Source organism: Oncorhynchus mykiss, chromosome 6 (genome assembly GCF_013265735.2).
Source record: "Oncorhynchus mykiss isolate Arlee chromosome 6, USDA_OmykA_1.1, whole genome shotgun sequence".
Taxonomy (NCBI): Eukaryota; Metazoa; Chordata; class Actinopteri; order Salmoniformes; family Salmonidae; genus Oncorhynchus; species Oncorhynchus mykiss.
Genome location: NC_048570.1, coordinates 40,193,190 through 40,216,019, shown reverse-complemented (window position 1 = coordinate 40,216,019; position 22,830 = coordinate 40,193,190). Strand labels below are relative to the sequence as shown.

The 22,830-nt window shown below is 42.3% G+C and overlaps 2 protein-coding genes across 5 annotated transcripts; one reads left to right on the top strand and one right to left on the bottom strand.

The window, feature by feature from the left end:
- Positions 1 to 565: 565 nt before the first annotated feature.
- LOC110525947 (E3 ubiquitin-protein ligase RNF165) lies at positions 566 to 11,117 on the bottom strand. 4 transcript variants are annotated; one of them, XM_021606474.2, is made up of 8 exons: positions 10,924 to 11,117; positions 6,499 to 6,814; positions 6,069 to 6,200; positions 5,711 to 5,840; positions 5,331 to 5,435; positions 4,951 to 5,046; positions 4,285 to 4,388; positions 566 to 4,151 (listed from the first exon to the last, which is right to left on the bottom strand). In XM_021606474.2, exons 1-8 carry the CDS (start codon positions 10,982 to 10,984, stop codon positions 4,034 to 4,036), a joined length of 1,062 nt encoding a protein of 353 aa, XP_021462149.1. In that variant the 5' UTR covers positions 10,985 to 11,117; the 3' UTR covers positions 566 to 4,033. The 4 variants fall into 4 exon arrangements, 2 of the variants coding, with proteins under 2 accessions (XP_021462149.1, XP_021462151.1); XM_021606476.2 differs by having other exon boundaries at positions 6,069 to 6,197; XR_005052104.1 differs by lacking the exon at positions 566 to 4,151 and having other exon boundaries at positions 4,951 to 5,435.
- On the top strand, positions 11,034 to 21,455 carry LOC110525946 (ATP synthase subunit alpha, mitochondrial). Its single transcript, XM_021606473.2, has 11 exons — positions 11,034 to 11,453; positions 12,160 to 12,238; positions 13,596 to 13,765; positions 13,894 to 14,067; positions 18,071 to 18,237; positions 18,512 to 18,812; positions 18,937 to 19,161; positions 19,278 to 19,385; positions 19,544 to 19,688; positions 19,806 to 19,956; positions 20,063 to 21,455. Exons 1-11 carry the CDS (start codon positions 11,394 to 11,396, stop codon positions 20,139 to 20,141), a joined length of 1,659 nt encoding a protein of 552 aa, XP_021462148.1. The 5' UTR covers positions 11,034 to 11,393; the 3' UTR covers positions 20,142 to 21,455.
- Positions 21,456 to 22,830: the final 1,375 nt, after the last annotated feature.

Here is a 22,830-nt window from a genome sequence, read left to right as displayed (position 1 = left end):
CACATTTCCATAAACTTCAAAGTGTTTCCTTTCAAATGGTATCAAGAATATGCATATCATTGCTTCAGGTCCTGAGCTACATGCAGTTAGATTTGTTATGTCATTTTAGGCAAAAAATTGATAAAAGGGTCTGATCCTTAAAAGGTTTTAAGGGACTTGGGACCAGCTATTTATGTATTGGTGGTGGGGGGGGGGGGGGGGGGGGGGGGTTCTGGAGTACTTTTCAATCAGAATTTTATTTGTATGTTTTAATATTTAACTTTGTGAAACATAAACAGAGAACATAGGTGATAACTATATAGAAACAAATGATACTCAGAAGCATATTCATAACATGTGATTCTATTCACTCATGCTGGACTAGATACACCACTATTCACTCATGCTGGACTAGATACACCACATGTATTTCATGCACAGGCTCTGTGTGTCCATTTAGCCCAATTGTTAGGATTATTGCTGATATTTAGATTTTATACTTGCTTTGTGTTTATAAACATTTGTACTGATTCTTGTGTCATGAAGTTAAGTATTTACTAGAAAAATTGAATAATCCTTAACCAGGTACTTTCAGCATTTTGGGCAGTTTATTTGAAAAACACATACAAAAAGATCATATACAAGACAATAAATAAAAAAAGGAGACAGAACAGTTTGGGTTAAGCTATGCAACTTTTTGCATCATCATTAGTAATAAATACAGTACAAAATCCACCAAAAGTAAATCTAAAGATTTTCCACAATATTCACTGATCCATGTTATTCTTCATTATCATTTAGCTATTGCTTTTCATGTTATTGATACATACTTCGTCTATAAAATACCCCAGCTCATAACACATTGCGCAGTTACAGCAAAACAGCAGTGTGTTGTACAAAGATGGCCACTTCCCTTTAAATCACTGGCAGGTTAGTTTCATCAACAGTTTGTCAGCAGCAAAGAAAACATCTGTAATATTCAAGAAGGTACAGCCTCATATTAAACACGTCTACAGCTACGCCCATGTACACATATGAAAACCTGAGGAGGACATGCATTAGAAAGCTTGTGCTTTAGGATTCTACTGTTCATTCCCCTTCACCAGCTTGAGTTAAAATACTATGGCTACTGTCCGCTAACGCAGTATACCGTCTGTAGAGGACAGAGGGCAAGTCAGGAGTTTTTCCTGACCAGGAAAATCTCTTGGCCCTAGATATGGGGTAAGGCCAGTGACAGCAGGAAAAATAAAAAATAAGACCAGTCAGCTTCATTCCAATCGGATATATGTCGGATTAATAAATTGTTATTATTAAGAAAATGCACACAGAAAACGGGTGGTTAGCTTATTATACCCAGGTGTAAAACCACACTAGAGTATTACACCAGAAAAAAATAAGACCCAATAGCTCAAGTTTATCATGTTAGCCACCTCTCGCACCTAACTACACAAACACAGCATTTGCCAGCAATACAAAGTACCTAATAATGGAGTTATTCATTCATATGGGAAGAGTTAATATAGCTGGGCCAGAGAAATGTATGGTCTGAATGGAGACACCCAACATTCAGATATGGTGAAATATACAAACGAGGTAAATGAAAACAAACTGAGAAACTGGTAATGATCAGGGATAAATATGAAAAATAAAAGAGTATCATATTTCCTCTATGCCAGCAAGGGGTATAGCCATGCTAGGAGGTTTACATGCTAAAAAATGTGTACCTAGTCACAGTCTGTCCACTCGATCAAAGCAGGGGGGGGGGGATCTTCGATATGACATTGAATGGAATGTAAATCAAGATCAACAGCACCACGTTGGCTAGAGACAGCTCACATTACACCCTTCCAAATTACATGTTCTCCTTATGAAAAACGCAACTTGCATGCAAAGCATCCCCACCAACCAATGCATAATGAGGTATTATTATTTATTTTTTTACATTGTGTTATTTCTAAATAAATAGATTGATTCAATTGCAAAATCAAGAGAGAAAATACATGAAATATGCCACCACAATAGCTACGGTTAGTAATAAATTATGATTGTTAAATACTTAAGGCATTTCAACTCACAGCATCCTATGTGAAGTAGCAACCCTCCTTGTTTGTCTGTCTAGTTTTTTTTTTGGATGGAGGGTTTGGACAAAGGAAAACAAAAAACGCAACACAGTCAAGTCAACCTCCAAAAGTACACAAGGAAGCATGAAGACATGTGTAACGAACACAGACGCATAAGCTAGAACAAGGAGACCCCACACCACCAAATCTACTTCAGGAAACCCCATATTTTAGTGCATTTACAAAACACAAGCTACATTAATAAATATGTTGTTTTTTTTTGCAGCATTGAAGCCATGTCTTCAGAATTGTAAAAAAAAAAAATGGACAAGGACTTGGCTTTACTTGGTCCAATGTCCAAATTGGCATGAGCGCTCAAAACAAATTGATAGTAAGAAAACCAAAATGAAGAAAAAAAATTAAACAAATCAAAGAAATGTAAATAGTAAGAATAATTGTTTGGTATTTTCAAACGAATGGCTTTTTCTCCCTTTAACCCTCGTTCAAGTGAACTACACCAACATGATTCATGCACGATATAGAGAAAACAGCTTCCATCACTGAACAGTTTACAGTGGTTCTAGCAATACCATACACAACTACCATCATGGGGGACCATCTTACACATTCTAGGACACAGAACAAAGGCCTACTAGTTGGATATATCCTAGGAACACCAGCTGTATTCCTGTATTGAACAACGGGAGCAACTGAGATTGAAATTAAGGGAACCTAAACAGAGGTTGTTTGCTATGCACTGTATAACTCACATGTGCTTGTTCTGTAGGCAATAAGGTACTGGTATATGTTAGAAAAGGATGACATTGTATTCACTCTAAAGACAAGACACAGACACTGCATCCCCAGCCTTTAAGATCGTGCTATGGATGAGGCTGTGAGTAGAAATTGCCCATAAGCGCAGTTCTTGAAATCAGTGTACCCCTCCCCCAATCCTAATCTTAATCATTAGGAAGGGAGACGCAGCAGTGACCAAAGATCAGCGTCTAGGGGGAACTTCATCCTGCTCCATGGATGAGTAAGAGAGTCATACTGTTTATGGTTCACATGCAGAGAGACTGCAGACTTTCTACTGCTCCACAATCACAAGACAGCCCAAGCCTGCCATAGAGCATGCATATCTGGGGCCTCTGTTCTAGACTATAGAGGCCCCACTACAGCACAATACAGACCACTGAAGCCATGCCTGGATAGCATCTCTAGCATCCACTGTGATGGCAGAGATCTACTGTACTGGAAACCCACAGAATGTTTGGCCTTTGTACATAGCTAGCACTTCCTCATTGCCTGTAAGCCTATTCCCCTTTGTTAAATAGGAGTATTTTCCCTCTCCCCCCCCCCCCCCATCTTATTTCTCAAAGTGGGATGTTTGCTTGCTACACAACACGGTCACTCTGTTGTAAATACTGCCGATCAATTACAAGACTACTACACTCCATTACACCATAAGCATTAGGCCATAGAAGCTCATTTCAAGAAACATTCCCGTACTGATTTCATCTCTTCATATTTTGCACAGATGTGCTGTAGTTAAAGCTCAGCGTTTGGGTTTCATCACACGGAGGAAGACCAACACACATCAGCGGTCGAACATAGACCTATATATATAAACCCTCAGCAACACAATACACACACATGCTAGGGGGTTTGATAGAGAATCATCTTTGAGTAGGTGTATGGAGAAGCGAATGCTACTGTGCACAACCCAATGGAGACTCATCAAGCCCCAGCACCTGTCTATATATTCTGCCACCCTTCTGCCTCTCTCCATCCATCAGCCTGTTTTGTTTCTCTATTGTTTGATCAGTGTGGTTTCTTAATCCCTCCCTCCCCCGCTCCCTCGTCCCCTTCATTGTCTTCTTCGACTGGCTCAGAAGGCAGGCTCATAAGTGATGCGGGTGGGAAGGGGGACGTTTGGCAGCGCTCCTCCTAGGGATGCTATGGGGTATTACAGGAAGGGGCAGGGAGAAGAGGTATCAGCTGTCTGGTGTCAACTGTGTCTCAATGTCCACGCGGCATATGGGGCATTTCCTACTGGTGGCCAGCCATTGGTCAACACACGCCTGGTGGAAGAGGTGCATGCAGGGTAATCTCCTGTTGGTGGAGGAAGATGTCGAAGAGTGTTAATACAAATGACCATAGATACACAGAGATCTGCAAACTGTACTGTGTTGGCACCAAACCTTCCATGACACCAAATGTTCATTAGCATTTTGACTAGACCCACCTGACATCCTCTCCATCCTCCAGCATTGATAGACAGATAGTACACTTCTCATCTGTATCCAGTTCCTCGTCCTCCAGCCCTAGCTTCAGGTCCTGGGGTATTCTCTGGAAAATAGAAGAATATACAACAACAGCGACAATTACCACTGGCAATGTATCTCTCATTTTCATTCGCAAAGTATCTATAGTTCACATGAAAATAGTTATGGTTGAAGTCCTCATAGTGTAGTTCTGATATATGACTAACGGCTGTCCTGAAAAACCCTGTTTAGAACCATCGTCCTACAGTATGCTGCAGAAGACACATTTTAAAAAGTGCCTTTCGGGTTCCTGTCTCATTGGTTCCTTAAAATGTCATGCTTATGATTCTTTCACATTACTGTACAGTAGATTCAAATCAGACTTGCACAGCTTTATAATAATTGGGCCTTTCACCTACAAGATGAGTCATCCTTGGTCTTAAATTGGGTGCACCCCAGAACAGATAGTCTGGATAAGTCAGTTTGGAGTGGAAGCAGACAGTATTCTTTGGAGAGATAATGTGGCTAACAATAACCTAAAATGAGATGGCAATGTTCATCTGTGTCATTCTACTTTATGGTACTCTATTATATTTACTACCGCAGTACATCTGTTACCAACACAACTTATGAGGGCATAGTCTTACCTTCTTGTATTTGTGAGGGAAGGTGAACCTTTCAATAGTGGTCTGGATGGCCCCTCGGTTCACACTGCCCAACCTGTCCTCCAGCTGCAGTAGCTCCTACAGGCAACATTTGGGGAAAGACCATTAACTATCTTCTTCCAGTACGATAAAAAATAAATAAATAAAAAACATAAAACAATGTTATTTTTTTGATTCGGAAGCATCTGGAGCACAGAGCTAGCGGAAATTAGAAGATCAGTCCCACATGAGACTGCATTGGACACACAGCATTGGACACACAGAGGCAAGGACGGATGTGTGAGAGGTGAGAGTGTATGTGTGAGGGGGTGATAGTGTGACGGGGTTGATGGGACTTGGCAGTGTGACTGGGATGACTGCACCTCGTAGCTCTCTCTCACAGCGGATGCATGGCGGGAGGGGTTGAGGCCCTGCAGGGCCAGCAGGTGTAACTGAGGATACGGGTAGTTTCTGATCTCATGGACAACCTAGAGAGAACATACAGAGAGACAGTAAGGGAGTAATCTGGATACATTCTCCTCAACTCATCTGAGAAAACATCTTTGCATTTCATACTGCTTCCTGCCTGCCATCCCTGAATCCTGTCTATCCAATGATCTATGGTGTGAATACCAAATCAAACACTCCAGGTGGTTTAGCCAATAAGGACACCAGCAGTGCAGATCATGAAACGTCACTTTAAATGGGACTGTCCATTCTGATCATTTAAATTCCATGACAAAAGTTGTTGTGATGTCCTCACCACTTGGGTGGAGGTGCTGTTCCTGGGGAAGTGATGCATCCGGGGAGAGGTCAGGTAGTGTTGAAAGTGCTGGGGCAGTGGGCGGATGTGGTACTGGTGGGGGGGCAGCCCCGCGTCCACACTCAGGTCCCTGACCAACCACACAGGACAGGAGGAAAGAAGAGAGAAGAACAAATTAAACACTGGGCCCATTTCACAGACCCATCAACTATTCAACATTGATTGTCATTGGATTACATCATGCCCGTGGGAGGGGACTCAAATTTGAAATTAAGATGACCCATAGTTCAGGAGTAATGTATTAGACTTAACTATAAAGCCACACTATTGTATGAGCGCAAGCTGGTGTGTTATTTACCAGTCTGTGCCTTCGGCCAGGTAGCGAGGCTGCTGGCCAACAGGCTGTGGGGGGACATGGAGGGCAGGAACAAACTCGTACCCCAGCCGCAGTCTGTGGGACTGGTGGGGCATTCTCTCTGGGGTGCGTCTGCTGACACAGGACAACCAAAAGTTTCTGTACACATTACATTCCCTGCAACCTGTTGTATGGTTCCACAGATGCCATGGAAATGTAGACTCAACTTAAAAGCACTTTTGAAGTATGAAAACACATGCCAAACTTTGGGGTTAACTACTCCTTTACCAGGGGCACATTATTAAACTGTACAGATTTTGGGGGTTGCATCAAAATATAGCTGTTTGTACAGAACATGACATTTCTAAAGCTTATGGAGGTACCCTAGTTATTACGGGAGTGGCGTGCATAGCCAGAAACCAAGTCCCCATACCTTGAAGGTGGCATGATGCGGCGGTTCTGGGCTTCTAGGATCTGCTGTTGGAGGAGGTATTGCTGGTGTAAGGCCTGAGGTAGGAAAGGGGGGACCAAGAGGTCCTGGAACTGGGGTGTGGGGGGTAAGGGGTTGAGGGGCGAGTGGAGCTGGGGAGGATGCTGGTGGCCAGAGGGAGCCAGGTGGGGGTTTATGCCCGACTGGGGCTGACCTGGGTGGGGCATGGGGAAGTCAATGGGCAGCGGGGCATGGGGGCCTAGCTGGAAGTGCCGGCAAGAGGTAGCATGGCTATGCTGCTGCCGGTTAAAGAGGGATCCTGTGGAAACATCAAGAGGGAGTTAGACACCTGAGAGAAACGGTAGGTTAGAATTAATTGTGTATGAGACGTGGAGTGTGTGTGTAATTGTGTTTCTGTAGGATGATCTTTACAAAAGCCCTAAATCTTACCTATGGTGAAGCAACACATTCAATCTGCATGGAAAATGTTAATTTCTCCAAACATGAATGGTCTTTTATGGCATCATGTCACATTTTGACCCTCTGTTTGGATTCTCACCTCTGGGCATCTGACTCTTCGGCAATGGGCGCAGCCAGGACTGTGCATTTAAAATTGTGTATTCAAGTGGTTTCCAAATAAGGCTGTGTGTAATATATGAGAACAACCTTGAATCCGTTTGATAGAAGCGCACAACTGCTGTCAGAAGTGTTTCTAGATCTACTGTGTGACATCCTGCTGATCAACCACTAATCCACAGGACAAAGAAAACAGAACATCTATTCCTACGAGTTTTTTTTATTGTAATATAACTGTTTCTCCATTATAAATCACTGAGGATTTTACCAATGTGATGACTGCTGCGAGTGAGTCCTTTTTCTGAGAACGTTCTCACCTGTTGAACTGTGGGTAACACAAGGCTGTATCATATAGTACAACAACACTGTGAATGTTTATGTTGGGCTCCCGAATGGCACAGCGGTCTAAGGCACTTCATCTCAGTGCTAGAGGCGTCACTACAGACCCCGGTTTGATTCCAGGCTGTATAACAACCTGCTGTGATTGGGAGTCTCGTAGGGCGGCGCACAATCGGACCGGCGTCGTTAGAGTTTGGCCGGGGCATGCAGTCATTGTAAATAAGAATGTTCTTAACTGACTTGCCCAGTTAAATAAAGGTTCAATTAAAATAAGTGTATCACTACCCAAATGTCTCTATCAGCAAAATGTTAAAGCTACATAGACAAATACGTTGTAGGCTTTATCTCCAACCAGAAATCAGTATCAATTTACATACGGCCTATATCTCTTTCTATCACTCAGACACACAGTGCTACCCGAAGCTTTCCCATATGTAGATTCCTTGGTTCAGGGGAAATAGCTTGAATGCATTGCATGCCATCTCAGTACTTTTTCCCTCTTCTTAACCACAGCTATTTGGCAGCTGAAGAGAACAGGCTGCTGTTGAGGCTCGAGAGGGAGAACCAGATGCTACCAATGTACTGTCTTGGTTTTAATACTGTGTGTGTGTGTAAATATATATGTGGATAGACAGGGCTGACAATTCTAATGGAAATAGCATTGATTGTGAAAAGGAATGGCTTTCAATTTACGTGAAGTAGGTCTAGGCTACATTGTGACATTGATGCCAATATGACAAAATATATTTGAAAGGGGAGAACACAATTCATAGGACAAGACTTCATAGTCTTGTCCTATGAATTCATTTTCTTTCCATGGCGGCAAATTTTAGTTTGGACTCAAGCAGCAAGAGAAGTCATGGAAAAAGACCATCAAACTAAATCTATCCACTGAGATATACACAGCCTAGCACCAACATTTTGGGGCGAACCTACATCTAGTCCTTTGTGTCACCTTCAGTTGCTAGGCTCTTTTCTAATATGAACATACTAAAGTGTTTGTGAAAACAGTTGAGAAACAGGCAAATATCTACATTGCATTTGGATCATTACGTTGGGAGTAGATTTGAAGGTGCAGGGCTATAAAATGCCTAGGAAAATAGTCTAATCTTCACAACTTTCAGAAACATCCGATTGTGGTGGTGGGTTTTTACAATATCACATTCAGCTCATAACCAGTCACTAATGAATGAGAATGAGTTAGGCCTGCTAAATTAGCATTTGATCCACTGCACTTTCAATTGTCTTAGTAGAATCACCATGAATGACAGGGGATAGACTCATTCAGGCCTTGTGATGAGAAATGCAAGGAAATCGTCTATCTTTGTCACAGCGGGAGAGGTGGGTGAGGTGGAGGTGGGCAGGTAGGGACGAGGGGAGGGATAAAGACAACAAATGGAAATCAGCAAGAAGCACACTGAAGGTTAGGAAAAATACTATATTCTTTATTGGAAAATATTAGTATATGTGGAATTTGTGTTTTGGTTGTTGTAATAATAATAATAATAATAATAATATCAATACCATGCAACAAAAATAAACAACAGACTGAAGGCAAGGCTCACCATGCTCCATGAAAGGGTTAAAAAGAACAAAAGCAGCATCCAATGAGCAGATGTGGTTGGCTACAGCACAGTACAGCAGGGTACATCTTTACCACAGAAAAATTACATTGGAATTTACTATTCAATGTACAAAAAAAATTAAAAAATCATATGAATCATAACATGACCATGCATTGAAAGTACTATTACCAGAACAAAGGGTAAAGAGCGACCACAACCAAACAATAAAAGACGTTATTACTCAACAAGAGGATTTACTGTAGCAGTGCAGGAGATAGGCATCCCTGTGAAATGGATAGCATTTTGCACTTTTTTTTAGAGGATCATTAGGAAGTGATTAACCACCAGTGAGTATCTACTACTTATAGAATTAGTTTTTTGCTCCTTCTCAAGAAGAACAAAGTGTTACACAAATCGAGACAGTTATGACAGGTTGTTGGGAAGAGGTACAGTGTACCAGTATTTAATCCATTTTGATGTGTTGTCAATTTTTTAATCACTCAGATGACCACACTAGGGATAATCCTAATTGTGTGTGTGTCATAATATTAAAAAGTATGGGTTCTACATGTCATGGAAGAATACCAATAGGAGAATTTGCTACCATTACTTAGCCACATTTGTACAATGCACTTTCCATGGAGAAAATTTGCCAAATTCTGGTCTTCAGTAAAGCAGTGCAGAAATCGAAACAATTGCAAAATGTATCCACTTTACAGGAATTTACAGCATGTTGTATATCAGGACTGGATGGGCGGTTCACAATTACATTTATTTGATTCTCTAAAAGAGCTAAAAATGGGTTAACAATACAGCTACTTCACAGAAAGAGACAACAGGTGTTAGCATTTTTTTTCACAACAATGAATTGTGGGTGAATGGTACATTCTTGGGGGCGTTTAAACAAAAACAATAGCAATGTCTTCTGATGGAAATAGGAAATGAAGAAGGGATTCACAATACAGCTAAATACAGAGAACAGGCCACGCCACACCACACAGCAGCAGATGATCATTAGCTACAGAATGGGGGGGGGGGGGGACGACAAAGATCTGATAAATGCAGAATGTAGAGCCAGCCTCGATACTATGAAACAGGAAATAAGAACAGAAATAAAAAGCACAATGTGAAATCATTGATGCCAGTGTATGAATTTAGTTTATACTCTACACTGTAGCCTAAATGGTTTATGAAACGGTATGTTTTGGTATTGAATCAACGTGAAATGACTTGTGCAAAATCACCTGGTGGATAGCTTGTTTTAAATATTGGGAAAAACAACCTACGACGTGTTAATTAAAAGAGCTTTGAAAATTTGAAATATGTCAATTTTGCCTGTTTGTAAACTACTATAGTTGTGATATACAAATTGTATAGATTACCGTAGCTAATTGAATTTGTCGCAAAACCCTCTCGGCAAGCAGTAAAGATGATCTCCAAATGACATCATCCTGGGATTAAATAGGTTATCCAGTAACCTAACCTGCAGAGAACGCGCTAGCTAGCTAACCTTCAAACATGTTTCACGCATTACTCTCTGTGGTCTGACATTACACCACTGCCATTAATGTTACTTGGTAAAGTATTTCTTAAATTGGAACTGACTAGCTAGCTACAATATATAATGTCCAAAAATAGCGAAACGTTTAGCTAGCATTAGCTAAATAGCATTGGTCCACGCGCTAACTAGCTACAGTAGTTAGCTGTCAACAGCTAGCATTATCTACATCTCGATTTGAGAAGGGGGAAAAAGATATATATTTAGGCAAATAGGACCAGACCCATACTACCAAGATGTGTAGTATGGTCTTGCAATTGTTAATAAAATGTAACGCTCGTCAACAACACGTTGGAATGTATTCTAAAGAGATTTGCGAGCAGCTCCAGTGGTATTAAGATGAACATAGCACATGACATGTAAGTGTTAAAGATTAATAAATATAAATACCTCTATTTCTTACTGAGCCAAATACAGGAAGAACCAGATATCCGACATGCACTAAAACCATCCTTGGATCCTTTTCTTGCCGCTGGGTTTTTGGAGAGACAAATAGCCCATGCGGATGATCCGTTTCAATCTTTCTACATTCAAGCGGATCTAGCAAGCACTGTGCTGGCAGGCAGCTGCTTCGGTGACAAAGCGTCGATGGCTCGGTGTTTTCTGAAGGAACATTTAGGAAATGTACCACAAATAGCCACTAGGTTGCGCCATAACCCCTGTAGAATGTTTTTTCAGCCAGAGTAATTCATAGATAAGTGCACTCCGCTGCAGTAGATGGCGGTAATGCTTTGAAATGACAGCCTGACATCACGGATGACATAAAAAGAAGAAGAAGGGGTTCGTTTTCGGCCATTCGCACACCCTCCAAGTACAGCTAGCTGGTCTTTGCAGGTGGTGGAGGACAAGTCCCATTCGAAATGTTATCTGTGCGAGTTGCAGCGGCTCTGGCCAGGAGCCTGCCCAGACGTGCTGGATTTGTGAGTATTGCATTGATTTGGATGTTGAATAGAAGACATTTAGTATTGCACGATTTAAAATGTCATTGTGAATGCAGTGGGTATGTGAAGGGTACATACAGGCCGCCACCTTCACGCGCTCGTGCCAGAACGACATGTCCAAGAAAGGACACGTATGTCACTCGACGTACCGTCTTGATATTTATTTGGTAACGTTAATTTGTTAGGTTTACTGTTTTTATAACTCGTTCATTTCACATTTCGTTTAGATTTGCATGTTCAACGCGCTTATGCGCACTTGAACTAACGCTACGGCCCCATATAAAATGGCTGTGCTAGCAAGCTGACTAGGTTAGCATGCTATCAGCTAGTTAGCTAATTTCTGAAGGTCAGGATCGCTTTACATGTTGAATGCTCCCTTCGCGCGAAAATACTACAAGCTTCTGTAAGTATATTTAGCTGTAGTGTCTAGCCTATGCTTTGAAAAGGTCGATCATTTCTTTTTTTTACTGGTTGCTTAGTTGGATTTATATTTTTCATAGGCCAGCTGTCAAAGGAGGACTACTTGCGCACAACCTAGCTAGCTATTAGCTAACGTTACTTGGGCTGACGCCTAGCGCTTATGCCATGTTTTGTTTGTAACGTATTCCAGTTTATTGTGCAATTTCTTTGCGGTTCAATTACACTTGTTTTTAACAATAACCGATCACGCTTTCATTAATTGTAGGTGTCCAAGAATGTTGCCGCCGCCTGCGTAGGAGTGAATCACCTCCACACACACAGACCATGTCTTGCTGCGAAGACCGGTAAGTATAGAGAGAATGGGGACTCAAGGAATGACCTTCTGTTCTTGGATCAGAAATCCAGTTTTGCCACAAGTTTCACTTATTATGAGCTGTGCACATTAGGTTTAGATGACATTTGAAAACAAAAACATAATGTTGCTATCTTACTTTGCCCCTGTATAAACTGAGATGACTCTATGGTGATATTATATGAACAAAAAATGAAAATCGTTCTTATTTGTCACATGTGCCGAGTACGTAGACCTTACCATGAAATTATTACTTACAAGCCCTTGACCAAAAATGCAGTTTGAAGAAAAATATTTACAAAATAAACTGAAGCAAAAAAGAACAACAATAACGAGGCTATATACAGGAGGTACAGGTACTGACTCAATGTGCGGGGCTACAGGTTAGTCTACATGTAGGTGGAGTTAGCTATGCATAGATGATAAACCAGCTTGGCTGAGCAGTTGCCATACCGGGCGGTGATGCAACTTGTCAGAATGCTGTCGACGGTGCAGCTGTTTGACTTTTTGAGGACCCATGCCCAATCTTTTCAGTCTCCTGAGAGGGAATAGGTGTTGTCATGCTCTCTTTACAACTGTTTTGGTTTGCTTGGACTTGATGCTCTCAACCTGCTCCACTACAGCCCCATCGATGAGAATGGGGGTGTGCTTGGCCCTCATTTACCTGTAGTCCACGATCATCTCCTTTGTCTTTATCACATTGAGGGAGAGGCTGTTGTTCTGGCACCGCACTTCCAGGTCTCTGACCTCCTTTCTATAGGCTCATCGTTGTTGGTGATCAGGCACTGTTGTCGTCGGAAAACTTAATGATGGTGTTGGAGTAGTGCTTGGCCACACAGTCATGGGTGAACAGAGTACAGGAGTGGACTAAGCATGCACCCCTGAGGGGCCTCCGTGTTGATGATCAGCGTGGCAGATGTGGTGTTGCGTATCCTTACCACCTGGGGGCGGCCTGTCAAAGTCCAGGATCCTGTTGCAGAGGGAGGTGTTTAGTCCCAGGGTCCTTAGCTTAGTGATGAGCTTTGAGGGTGCTATGGTGTTGACTAAAGCTCAGTGTTCAATGTGGGAAAGGGCAGTGTTGAGTGCCATAGAGACTGCGTCATCTGTAGATAGATCGGTATGTAAATTGGAGTGGGTCTAGGGCTGTTTAAAGGTCTTTCTCACATAGGCTACGGCGAGCATGATCACACAGCGTCCGGAACAGCTGCTGCTCCCATGCATGCTTCAGTGTTGCTTGCCTCTAAGCGCGCATAGACTTAATTTAGCTTGTCTGGTAGGCTTGTGTCACTGGGCAGCTCGACCAGTTTTAATGTGAACTTATGTTTTATGTGTTTCTTTTTTCATTTTAGGCACTGCCGAGGTGTCCTCCATCCTGGAGGAGAAGATCCTGGGTGCTGACACCAGTGCTGATCTGGAAGAGACTGGTCGTGTGCTGTCCATTGGTGACGGTATCGCCAGAGTGTATGGTCTCAGGAATGTTCAGGCTGAGGAGATGGTGGAGTTCTCCTCTGGGCTCAAGGTGCAGATCTAGGAGAAATTTATGAATCTGAACTGAACCATTTTTAAACTTAACAGATTACGCCTTTCCATCTACTACTGTCGTCAATCAGTATATTTTAACGAAACATCTTCTTTCCTCTTTTCTAGGGTATGTCTCTGAACTTGGAGCCTGACAATGTTGGTGTTGTGGTGTTTGGTAATGACAAGCTGATCAAAGAGGGTGACATTGTGAAGAGGACTGGTGCCATCGTGGACGTACCAGTGGGTGTGGAGCTGCTGGGTCGTGTGGTGGACGCTCTGGGCAATGCCATCGACGGGAAGGTGAGGGCAGATTTATGTAGTTGTTATTCATCAAATATTGTTGGTTGTGCACACATTGCAGATGTTATTGCAGGTGCCACAAAATGCTTATGTTTCTAGCTCCAACAGTGCAGTAATACACACAAATCCCTAAAATTAAAGAGATCAGAAAGAACAATGTCAGTCTGGAATAGATGGATTTAGTGCCTTCAAAGTATTCACACATTACTTTTTCCACATTTTGTTACAGCCTGAATGTATATATTTTTACATAATTAAAAAAAGTCACTGGCCTACAGACAATGCCCCATAATGTCAAATGTTTTACAAATCAATTAAAAATGAAAAGCTTATGTCTTGAGTAATGAGTATTCAACCCCGTTATGGCAAGCCTAAATAAGTTCAGCAGTAAAAAAATCTATCTTTAGTTGCATTGACTTTGTGCAATAGTGTTTAACATTATTTTTTACTCTCTCGGTACCCAACACAAACATATCTGTACATTCACTCAGTCGGGCAGTGAATTTCAAACACAGGCTCAACCACAAAGACCAGGGAGGATTTTCCAATGCCTTGCAAAGGACACCTCTTGGTAGATTTGGTTTAAAAAACTTTATTTTTTAATAATTGGACATTGAATATCCCTTTGAGCATGATGCATGTATTAATTACTTTGGATGGTGTATTAATACACCCAATCACAACAAATATACAGCTGTCCTTCCAAACTTTGCCAGAGAGGAAGGACACCACTCAGGGATTTCACAATGAGGCCAATAGTGAAGTTTAAAGCAGTTAGTTTTAATAGCTGTGCTAGAACTGTGGATGGATCAACGTTGTAGTTATTACTCCACAATACTAACCTCCATGACGGTGAGAAGAGAACCTGTACAGAATAAAAAATATTCCAAAACATGCAACCATAAAGCAATAATTAAACACTGATTGACAAATTTCACATGCTGTTGTGCAAATGGAATAGACAACAGGTGGAAATGATAGGCAATTAGCAAGACACCCCCAATAAAGGAGTGGTTCTGCAGGTGGGGACAACAGACCACTTCTCAGTTCCTATGCTTCCTGGCTGATGTTTTGGTCACTTTTGAATGCTGGCGGTGCTTTGGCATTTGCCAGAGAACACCAAGATTGGCAAATTCGCCACTGGCGCCCTGTGCTCTTCACAGATGAAAGCAGGTTCACACTGAGCACATGTGACAGTCTGGAGACGCCGTGGAGAACGTTCTGCTGCCTGCAACATCCTCCAGCATGACCGGTTTGGCGGTGGGTCAGTCATGGTGTGGGGTAGCATTTCTTTGGGGGGCCGCACAGCCCTCCATGTGCTCGCCAGAGGTAGCCTGACTGCCATCAGGTACTGAGATGAGATCCTCAGACCCCTTGTGAGACCATATGCTGGTGTGGTTGGCCCTGGGTTCCTCCTAATGCAAGACAATGCTAGACCTCATGTGGCTGGAGTGTCAGCAGTTCCTGCAAGAGGAAGGCATTGATGCTATGGACTGGCCCGGCCGTTCCCCAGACCTGAATCCAATTGAGCACATCTGGGACATCATGCCTCGCTCCAACCACCACAGACTGTCCAGGAGTTGGCGGATGCTTTTGTCCAGGTCTGGGAGGAGATCCCTCAGGAGACCATCCGCCACCTCATCAGGAGCATGCCCAGGCGTTGTAGGAAGGTCATACAGGCACGTGGAGGCCACTCACTACTGAGCCTCATTTTGACTTGTTTTAAGGACATGACATCAAAGTTGGAACAGCCTGTAGTGTGGTTTTCCACTTTAATTTTGAGTGTGACTCCAAATCCAGACCTCCATGGGTTGATACATTTGATTTCCATTGATCAATTTTGTGTGATTTTGTTGTCAGCACATTCAACTATGTAAAGAAAAAAGAATTTAATAACAATATTTCATTCATTCAGATCTAGGAAGTGTTATTTTAGTGTTCCCTTTATTTTTTGAGCAGTGTATATATCTTTTTTTAATTCTTCCCAATTTTGTGATATCTAATTGGTAGTTAGTTTTGTCCCATCACTGCAACTCCCGTGTGTACTCGGGAGGGCCGGCGGTTGAGAACCATGCGCCCTCTGAAACATGACCCTGCCAAGCCGCACTGCTCTTTTACCACTGAAGTCAGCCCCCACCAATGTGTCTGAGGAAACACCGTACAGCTGGCGACCAACATCAGCGTTCAATGCCCCCGGACGCCACAGTGAGTCACTAGAGCGTGATGGGACAAGGACATTCCAGCTGGCCTAACTCGGACGATGCTGGGCCAATTGTGCCGCTACCTTATGTCTTCTGGTCACGGCCGACTGCTACACATCCCGGGATCAAACCCAGATCTTTAGTGCCGGCTCTAACACTGATCAGTGCCTTAGACTGCTGCACCACTTGGGAGGCCTTAACTAAATTAACTTTGTCCTGAAAACAAAGTGTTATGTTTGGGGTAAATCCAACACAGCACTGAGTACCACTCTTCATATTTTCAAGCATGGTGGTGGCTGCGTCATGTTATGTGTATGCTTGTCTTGGGAGTTTTTTATATTTATATATATGTATATGTATATAGCGATAAGCATAGGAAAGCTTTGTTCAGTCTGCTTTCCACAAGACACTGGGAGCCAAATTGACCTTTCAGCAGGACAATAACCTAAAACACAAGGACAAATGTACATGAGTTGTTTACCAAGATGACATTGAATGTTCCTGAGTGGCCTAGTTACAGTTGACTTAAATCGACTTAAATGTATGGCAAGAACTGAAAATAGTTGTCTAGCGATGATCAACAACCGACTTGGCAGATCTTGAAGAATTTAAAAAATGTGCAAGTATTGTACAAAGTTTAGACTTAACCAGAGACTGACAGCTGTAATTGCTTCCAAAGATTCTAACATTAGCTGTGTTTGAATACTCATATCGCTTGTCTACCGGAAGTTGATGCTGTTGCTGTGTTACTTCTTGCTAGCTTGTTAGCGTAACAAATGACTAGCAAGACATCTTACAACTTCACAATGTCCATTGAGAACGCACAACTATACCGCTAAGAATGACATGAATAATCAAGTCCATACACGTTGGGTGGGTAGTTAGATGGCGTATAGTTAAAATACTGGCAAGTTCGATGTATTAGCCAACTAACGTTAGGTAGCTAGCTAACATACCGGTACAAGCAACTGCATTAATGATATGCTGTTTGTAAGGGAAACGTAGCTAACAAATTGTCAGCTAACGTAGTGTAGCTTTCCTCAGACTTAGGCTGCATATTTTCTTCAAATCTGAAAATGTTAAGCCACGCCCATTTTCTGAAGATTTGCGTTATGGACCCTAAAAGCACAGATGGTGTCCACTGCATGTATACTTTATATTTTGGCGACTGTATTACGACATCCAGGAACTTTTGGCATACTATGACCAATAAGCATACTACATACTAAATTAACGTCACACACAGTGCAGCTAGTATGAGTATTTGAACACAGCTAGTGACCATAGCAATTGACTCAGGGGTGTGAATACTTGCGTAAATGAGATTTCTGTATTTATTTTTTTTGTAAATTTGCCAACATTTCTAAACATGTTTTCCGTTTGTGTATGGATGAGTGATTGTGAAATCTATTTAATCCATTTTGAATTCAGGCAGTAACGCAACAAAATGTGCAATAGAGGGATATGAATACATTCTGAAGGCACTGTATGTGTATGGACAGTATATGAATAGGAAAGGTGTACAGAGGTAGTTGTATAGGATGAGGTAGGAACAGGAAGACCATGTCTGTCGGCGCACTCTTGAAAACATTCATAGTTAATAGTATAACATAACGTTAGTTCATTTTAAGAATTCATGAAGATCTATTTTTATACCCAAACATATTGGATGCCACACAATAAAAAAGATCTCCCACCTGATCCTTTCAGATATAGGGTCCTTGGGTTGCGACTACAGGTTTACTTTGGTCTGGGCATATCGGGTCTGATCAGAATAGCGTTAACCCTTCTTTGTCCCTCAGGGTCCTCTTGGGTCGAGCATCCGTAGGCGTGTGGGTCTGAAGGCCCCTGGCATCATCCCCCGTATCTCTGTGAAGGAGCCCATGCAGACGGGTATCAAGGCCGTGGACAGCCTGGTGCCCATTGGCCGTGGCCAGCGTGAGCTGATCATCGGTGACCGGCAGACTGGGTAAACAAATGGCCAGGTGCCATCTATCCCGTAGTCGGGCTATTTGGGGATTACAACTCTGCATGTTCAATGTGTCAAACAATTGTGAATGTGTTAATGTTCTACTAACTACACTTAATTTGCCTTTACCTGGAGGGTAGTAGACAGCGCTTCAACCATTTTCTATTGCCTCCCATTCAACTTTAAAGCCATGCAGTTATATTTGTAGTAATTATTTGCTTACTCTGACACTAGAACTGTAATCTAATACAAATTCCCTCTTCTATTCTAACAGCAAAACTGCTATTGCCATTGACACCATTATCAACCAGAAGCGTTTCAACGAAGGCCAAGATGAGAAGAAGAAGCTGTACTGTATCTACGTTGCCATTGGTCAGAAGAGATCCACTGTGGCCCAGCTGGTGAAGAGGCTGACTGACGCTGATGCTATGAAATACACCATTGTGGTGTCTGCTACAGCCTCTGATGCTGCTCCCCTGCAGTACCTGGCCCCATATTCTGGCTGCTCCATGGGAGAGTTCTTCAGAGACAACGGCAAGCACGGCCTCATCATCTATGATGATTTGTCCAAGCAGGTGAGAAGGGGGAAGTCTGGGCTGAGTAAAGTCTTGAATGTGATGCTGCTTCATGAAGATAAAATAAAGGAACCAGGCTCTGTTAATCTACCCATGTTTAACAGCTGTATTCGCATCCCTCCAGGCTGTAGCCTACCGTCAGATGTCCCTGCTGCTGCGTCGTCCCCCTGGTCGCGAGGCCTACCCCGGTGACGTGTTCTACCTACACTCCCGTCTGCTGGAAAGAGCTGCCAAGATGCACGACAACTTCGGAGGCGGCTCCCTGACCGCTCTGCCCGTCATTGAGACCCAGGCTGGAGACGTGTCTGCCTACATCCCTACCAACGTCATCTCCATCACTGACGGGCAGGTGGGTGCGGTGTGGAGAGTGGTCATATCATTATTGGCCCCACTTGCCTTATCCTCCAGTCAACATATCAAAGTTTAATGTGATCCCTAAACAGAAGTGTGCTCTCTCCCCTGCAGATCTTCTTGGAGACTGAGTTGTTCTACAAAGGTATCCGCCCAGCCATCAATGTGGGTCTGTCTGTGTCCAGAGTCGGATCGGCTGCCCAGACCAAGGCCATGAAGCAGGTGTGACCTGGGGCTCTAAGGGGACTGATATTATACATCAGATAAATGCAGACAAACTTTTTATTTCATTGCAGTTCACCAGTTACCCTAGAGTATTTTCTCACTTGGAATCAGTCTCCTAAATCCATAATACGATTGTGGTCCTTTACTGTGTGTAGGTGGCTGGTACCATGAAGCTAGAGTTGGCCCAGTACCGTGAGGTGGCTGCCTTTGCCCAGTTCGGCTCTGACCTGGACGCTGCCACCCAGCAGCTGCTCAACAGGGGTGTCCGCCTCACTGAGTTGCTCAAACAGGGACAGTACTGTGAGTGTCACCACCCAGCGTGCTAATAAAGTTTAACATTTTGTATGTTGTCAACCAGGGCCACTCCTTCATTTGGGGAGACATGTATTTTTATTTTACTTTCTCTCCCTCCCCCAGGCCCCATGGCCATTGAGGAGCAGGTGACAGTCATCTACGCTGGTGTCAGAGGTCACTTGGACAAGATGGACCCTTCCAAGATCACCAGGTTTGAGAAGGCCTTCCTTGTACACGTCCTCAGCCAGCACCAGGACCTGCTCACCACCATCAGGTAACGGGGCCGTCTGAGTAATCAGTAAATATCTATGGCTGACGTTAATCATTATGAAGGTTGATATGAATTTAATCTGTAGTAATGAGACTCGTTTTTATTCCAGGACCGATGGTATGATCTCACCGACAGCTGACGCCAAACTGAAGGAGATTGTGTTGACCTTCCTGTCCAGCTTTGAGTAAAGAGCGAAACTGCTCCTGATCCTTCAGTGTGCTTACGGTCTGTCGCATTGTCCTAATATTATATGTATGTGAAACACTGAAGGCCAGAACCTCAATGTACAGATTTCTCCTAAGAAGAAATAAAATTGTACAACCCTAGAGAGCTGTGGTAAAATTTGACTGTTGCCGTGGTAGACTGTGCCGGTCCAGCAGATTATCCAGTTGAAGGGAATAAAATGTCATGTGAAAAATAATTCCTGCGCTCTGTTCTAATGCAGTAACTGTTTCGCCCACTGTGGGTCTTTATTTACTCAAACAACTCTAAATATCTTGTGACTTTGTTCATGAATTTCATGAGTTAAAATAAACAAATTTGGGTGGTCTCAATTACAGGATATCAAAATCGTCACTTTTGCATCACAAGAAATGTAGCACAATCAACCATAAAGCATTTCATTGTTGGAAAGAAATGTATGGCATTGATTGTGTTTAGCAACTGTTGGAATGTCTATTGGGAAATATCTGTCGCCGGCAGAGCTCATGAGTGTCCAGTTTCTGTAAAGCTGGAATGGTGGGTGTAACTCATTTGATATGATGGAAATGAAAGTATCCACACTTATTGTAAAACAGACATGATTACGAGAGGTATATCTAATACAGCCTCTCACCCATACATCTGGACCAATACAGCCCTTTTTCGTATTGAAACAATGGCAACCCCAGTAAGTCGGCACATGATTGTCAAAATGTTATTACTCTTAGTAATACAATTTGATCTTGCATTTCATGTAAGACCGAACTCTGAAAATGATGGGTTATTCATTTTGGAGTTTTACTTGTCAAATCCTTTGCTACAGTCAGACATAAGGTCATTCATTTACCTCCCCGCTGCAATGTTAGTTTGTCCACTAGAGTGTGGTAGTTGATCTGGTTGTCTGCTCGCATGCGGTCAATGTCATCTGAATTACATGTTATTTCTAGTAGTTTCTTTTCACTAAACTGTTATATACAATTAGTGTATTTAACAGCATTTTCCCAGTTGATGCATTTGAACACAGTGCATTGCTTGACAAGCGTGAGCGCAGTGTGTCAAGAGTATTAATGGGGCTTCTGTCAATGAAGGCATGTCTGGGTCAAAAGTCTCTTTCGTAGCCTGGTGAGAGTGGCTAGGATCAGAACAAGCTCAGTGATAAAGATATGGTTACATTTATCAAAGTGAAACACGAGTCTGATCACAAATTGAAACTGAGCGAGTCCAACCTGAACAGAGATGAGATCTTCAAGTTTGAGAACACCAAGTGGAAGTTAACTGGTTAAATAAACCATATGAATGTGTATGTGCCTTTTCTTTGTGTTTAGTAGCCGTCCGTTTATGGTATTCAAAACCACATTTGACCTCTGCACATTTCATGCGTACTTAACCATGACAACTGGTTCATCTAGTAGAGAGGAATTGTAGTGTTGTATTTTTTTATCCTAAAGATCTTTCTCCGGTATCAGTGGTTCAGACCCTTTATTAAATCAAATAAACAATACCAGCTTGTATAGTCACTTAGTTTATCAATTCAAAAGTCACATGAACATAAATGTATTTCACATGAACATCATATGGTGAACATTACATTTCCGTCTATTCAATAGATTTTTTAAAGTAGTATCTTACCCTTTGTAGTCTCATGAGAACTTTGAAACAGAGAAATTAAAGGACCAAACTGCAGAGCGGCGATCCCATGACTGTTTTGGTAAAAAGCTGATCAAGAGAAATGTTACCACTCAAATTCCTAGAAAGAGCTATGCATACTGGAAGGACTGACCATCCATGATATTAAAATGATAGTTGTAAACATGGTTTGAGGCTGTATAGTGTTTAAATGTAGGGCGCTTACAGACATTGGAGTAAAACAACTTAATATTTTGGGTTCTGATGGGGAATGACAGTTAAACCTAGCTCATGAGGCTTTTATAAGTTATATTCTTCAAGAATAAATGGGTATATATTAATTTATAAGTACAAAAATGATTGAAACAACTGCAGATTGCTCCTTTCCTTTGAATATGATGAGTATCATCTCTATATGATAAATATCATCTCATGTACTTTGTACATGACACAAGTCATTTTTCCAACAATTGTTTACAGACGGATTATTTCACTTATAATTCACTGTGTCACAATTCCAGTGGATTAGAAGTTTACATACACTAAATTGACTGCCAGCTTGGAAAATTCCAGAAAATGGTGTCATGGCTTTAGAAGCTTCTGATAGGCTAATTGACATAATTTGAGTCAATTGGAGGTGTACCTGTGGATGTATTTCAAGGCTTACCTTCAAACTCAGTGACTCTTTGCTTGACATCATGGGAACATCAAAAGATGTCAGCCAAGACCTCAGAAAAGAAATTGTAGACCTCCACATGTCTGATTCATCCTCCGATTTCCAATTGCCTGAAGGTACCACATTCATCTGTACAAATAATAGTACGCAAGTATAAACACCATGGGACCATGCAGCCATCATACCGCTCAGGAAGGAGACTGTCTCCTAGAGATGAACGTACTTTGGTGCGAAAAGTGCAAATCAATCCCAGAACAACAGCAAAGGACCTTGTGAAGATGCTGGAGGAAACGGGTACAAAAGTATCTATATCCACAGTAAAACGAGTCCAAAATCAACATAACCTGAAAGGCCGCTCAGCAAGGAAGATGCCA

Excerpts from the sequence above, each read along its gene's own strand:
- LOC110525947 (XM_021606474.2), bottom strand. The coding sequence starts at position 10,984 with ATGGTTTTAGTGCATGTCGGATATCTGGTTCTTCCTGTATTTGGCTCA. Across the intron at positions 5,841-6,068 it reads CTGGCCGAAGGCACAGACTG|GGACCTGAGTGTGGACGCGG; the intron begins GTAAATAACACA and ends GTGGTTGGTCAG. Across the intron at positions 4,152-4,284 it reads GAGGATGGAGAGGATGTCAG|GAGATTACCCTGCATGCACC; the intron begins GTGGGTCTAGTC and ends CTCCACCAACAG.
- LOC110525946 (XM_021606473.2), top strand. The coding sequence starts at position 11,394 with ATGTTATCTGTGCGAGTTGCAGCGGCTCTGGCCAGGAGCCTGCCCAGA. Across the intron at positions 18,813-18,936 it reads ATGATGATTTGTCCAAGCAG|GCTGTAGCCTACCGTCAGAT; the intron begins GTGAGAAGGGGG and ends GCATCCCTCCAG. Across the intron at positions 19,957-20,062 it reads GACCTGCTCACCACCATCAG|GACCGATGGTATGATCTCAC; the intron begins GTAACGGGGCCG and ends TTTTTATTCCAG.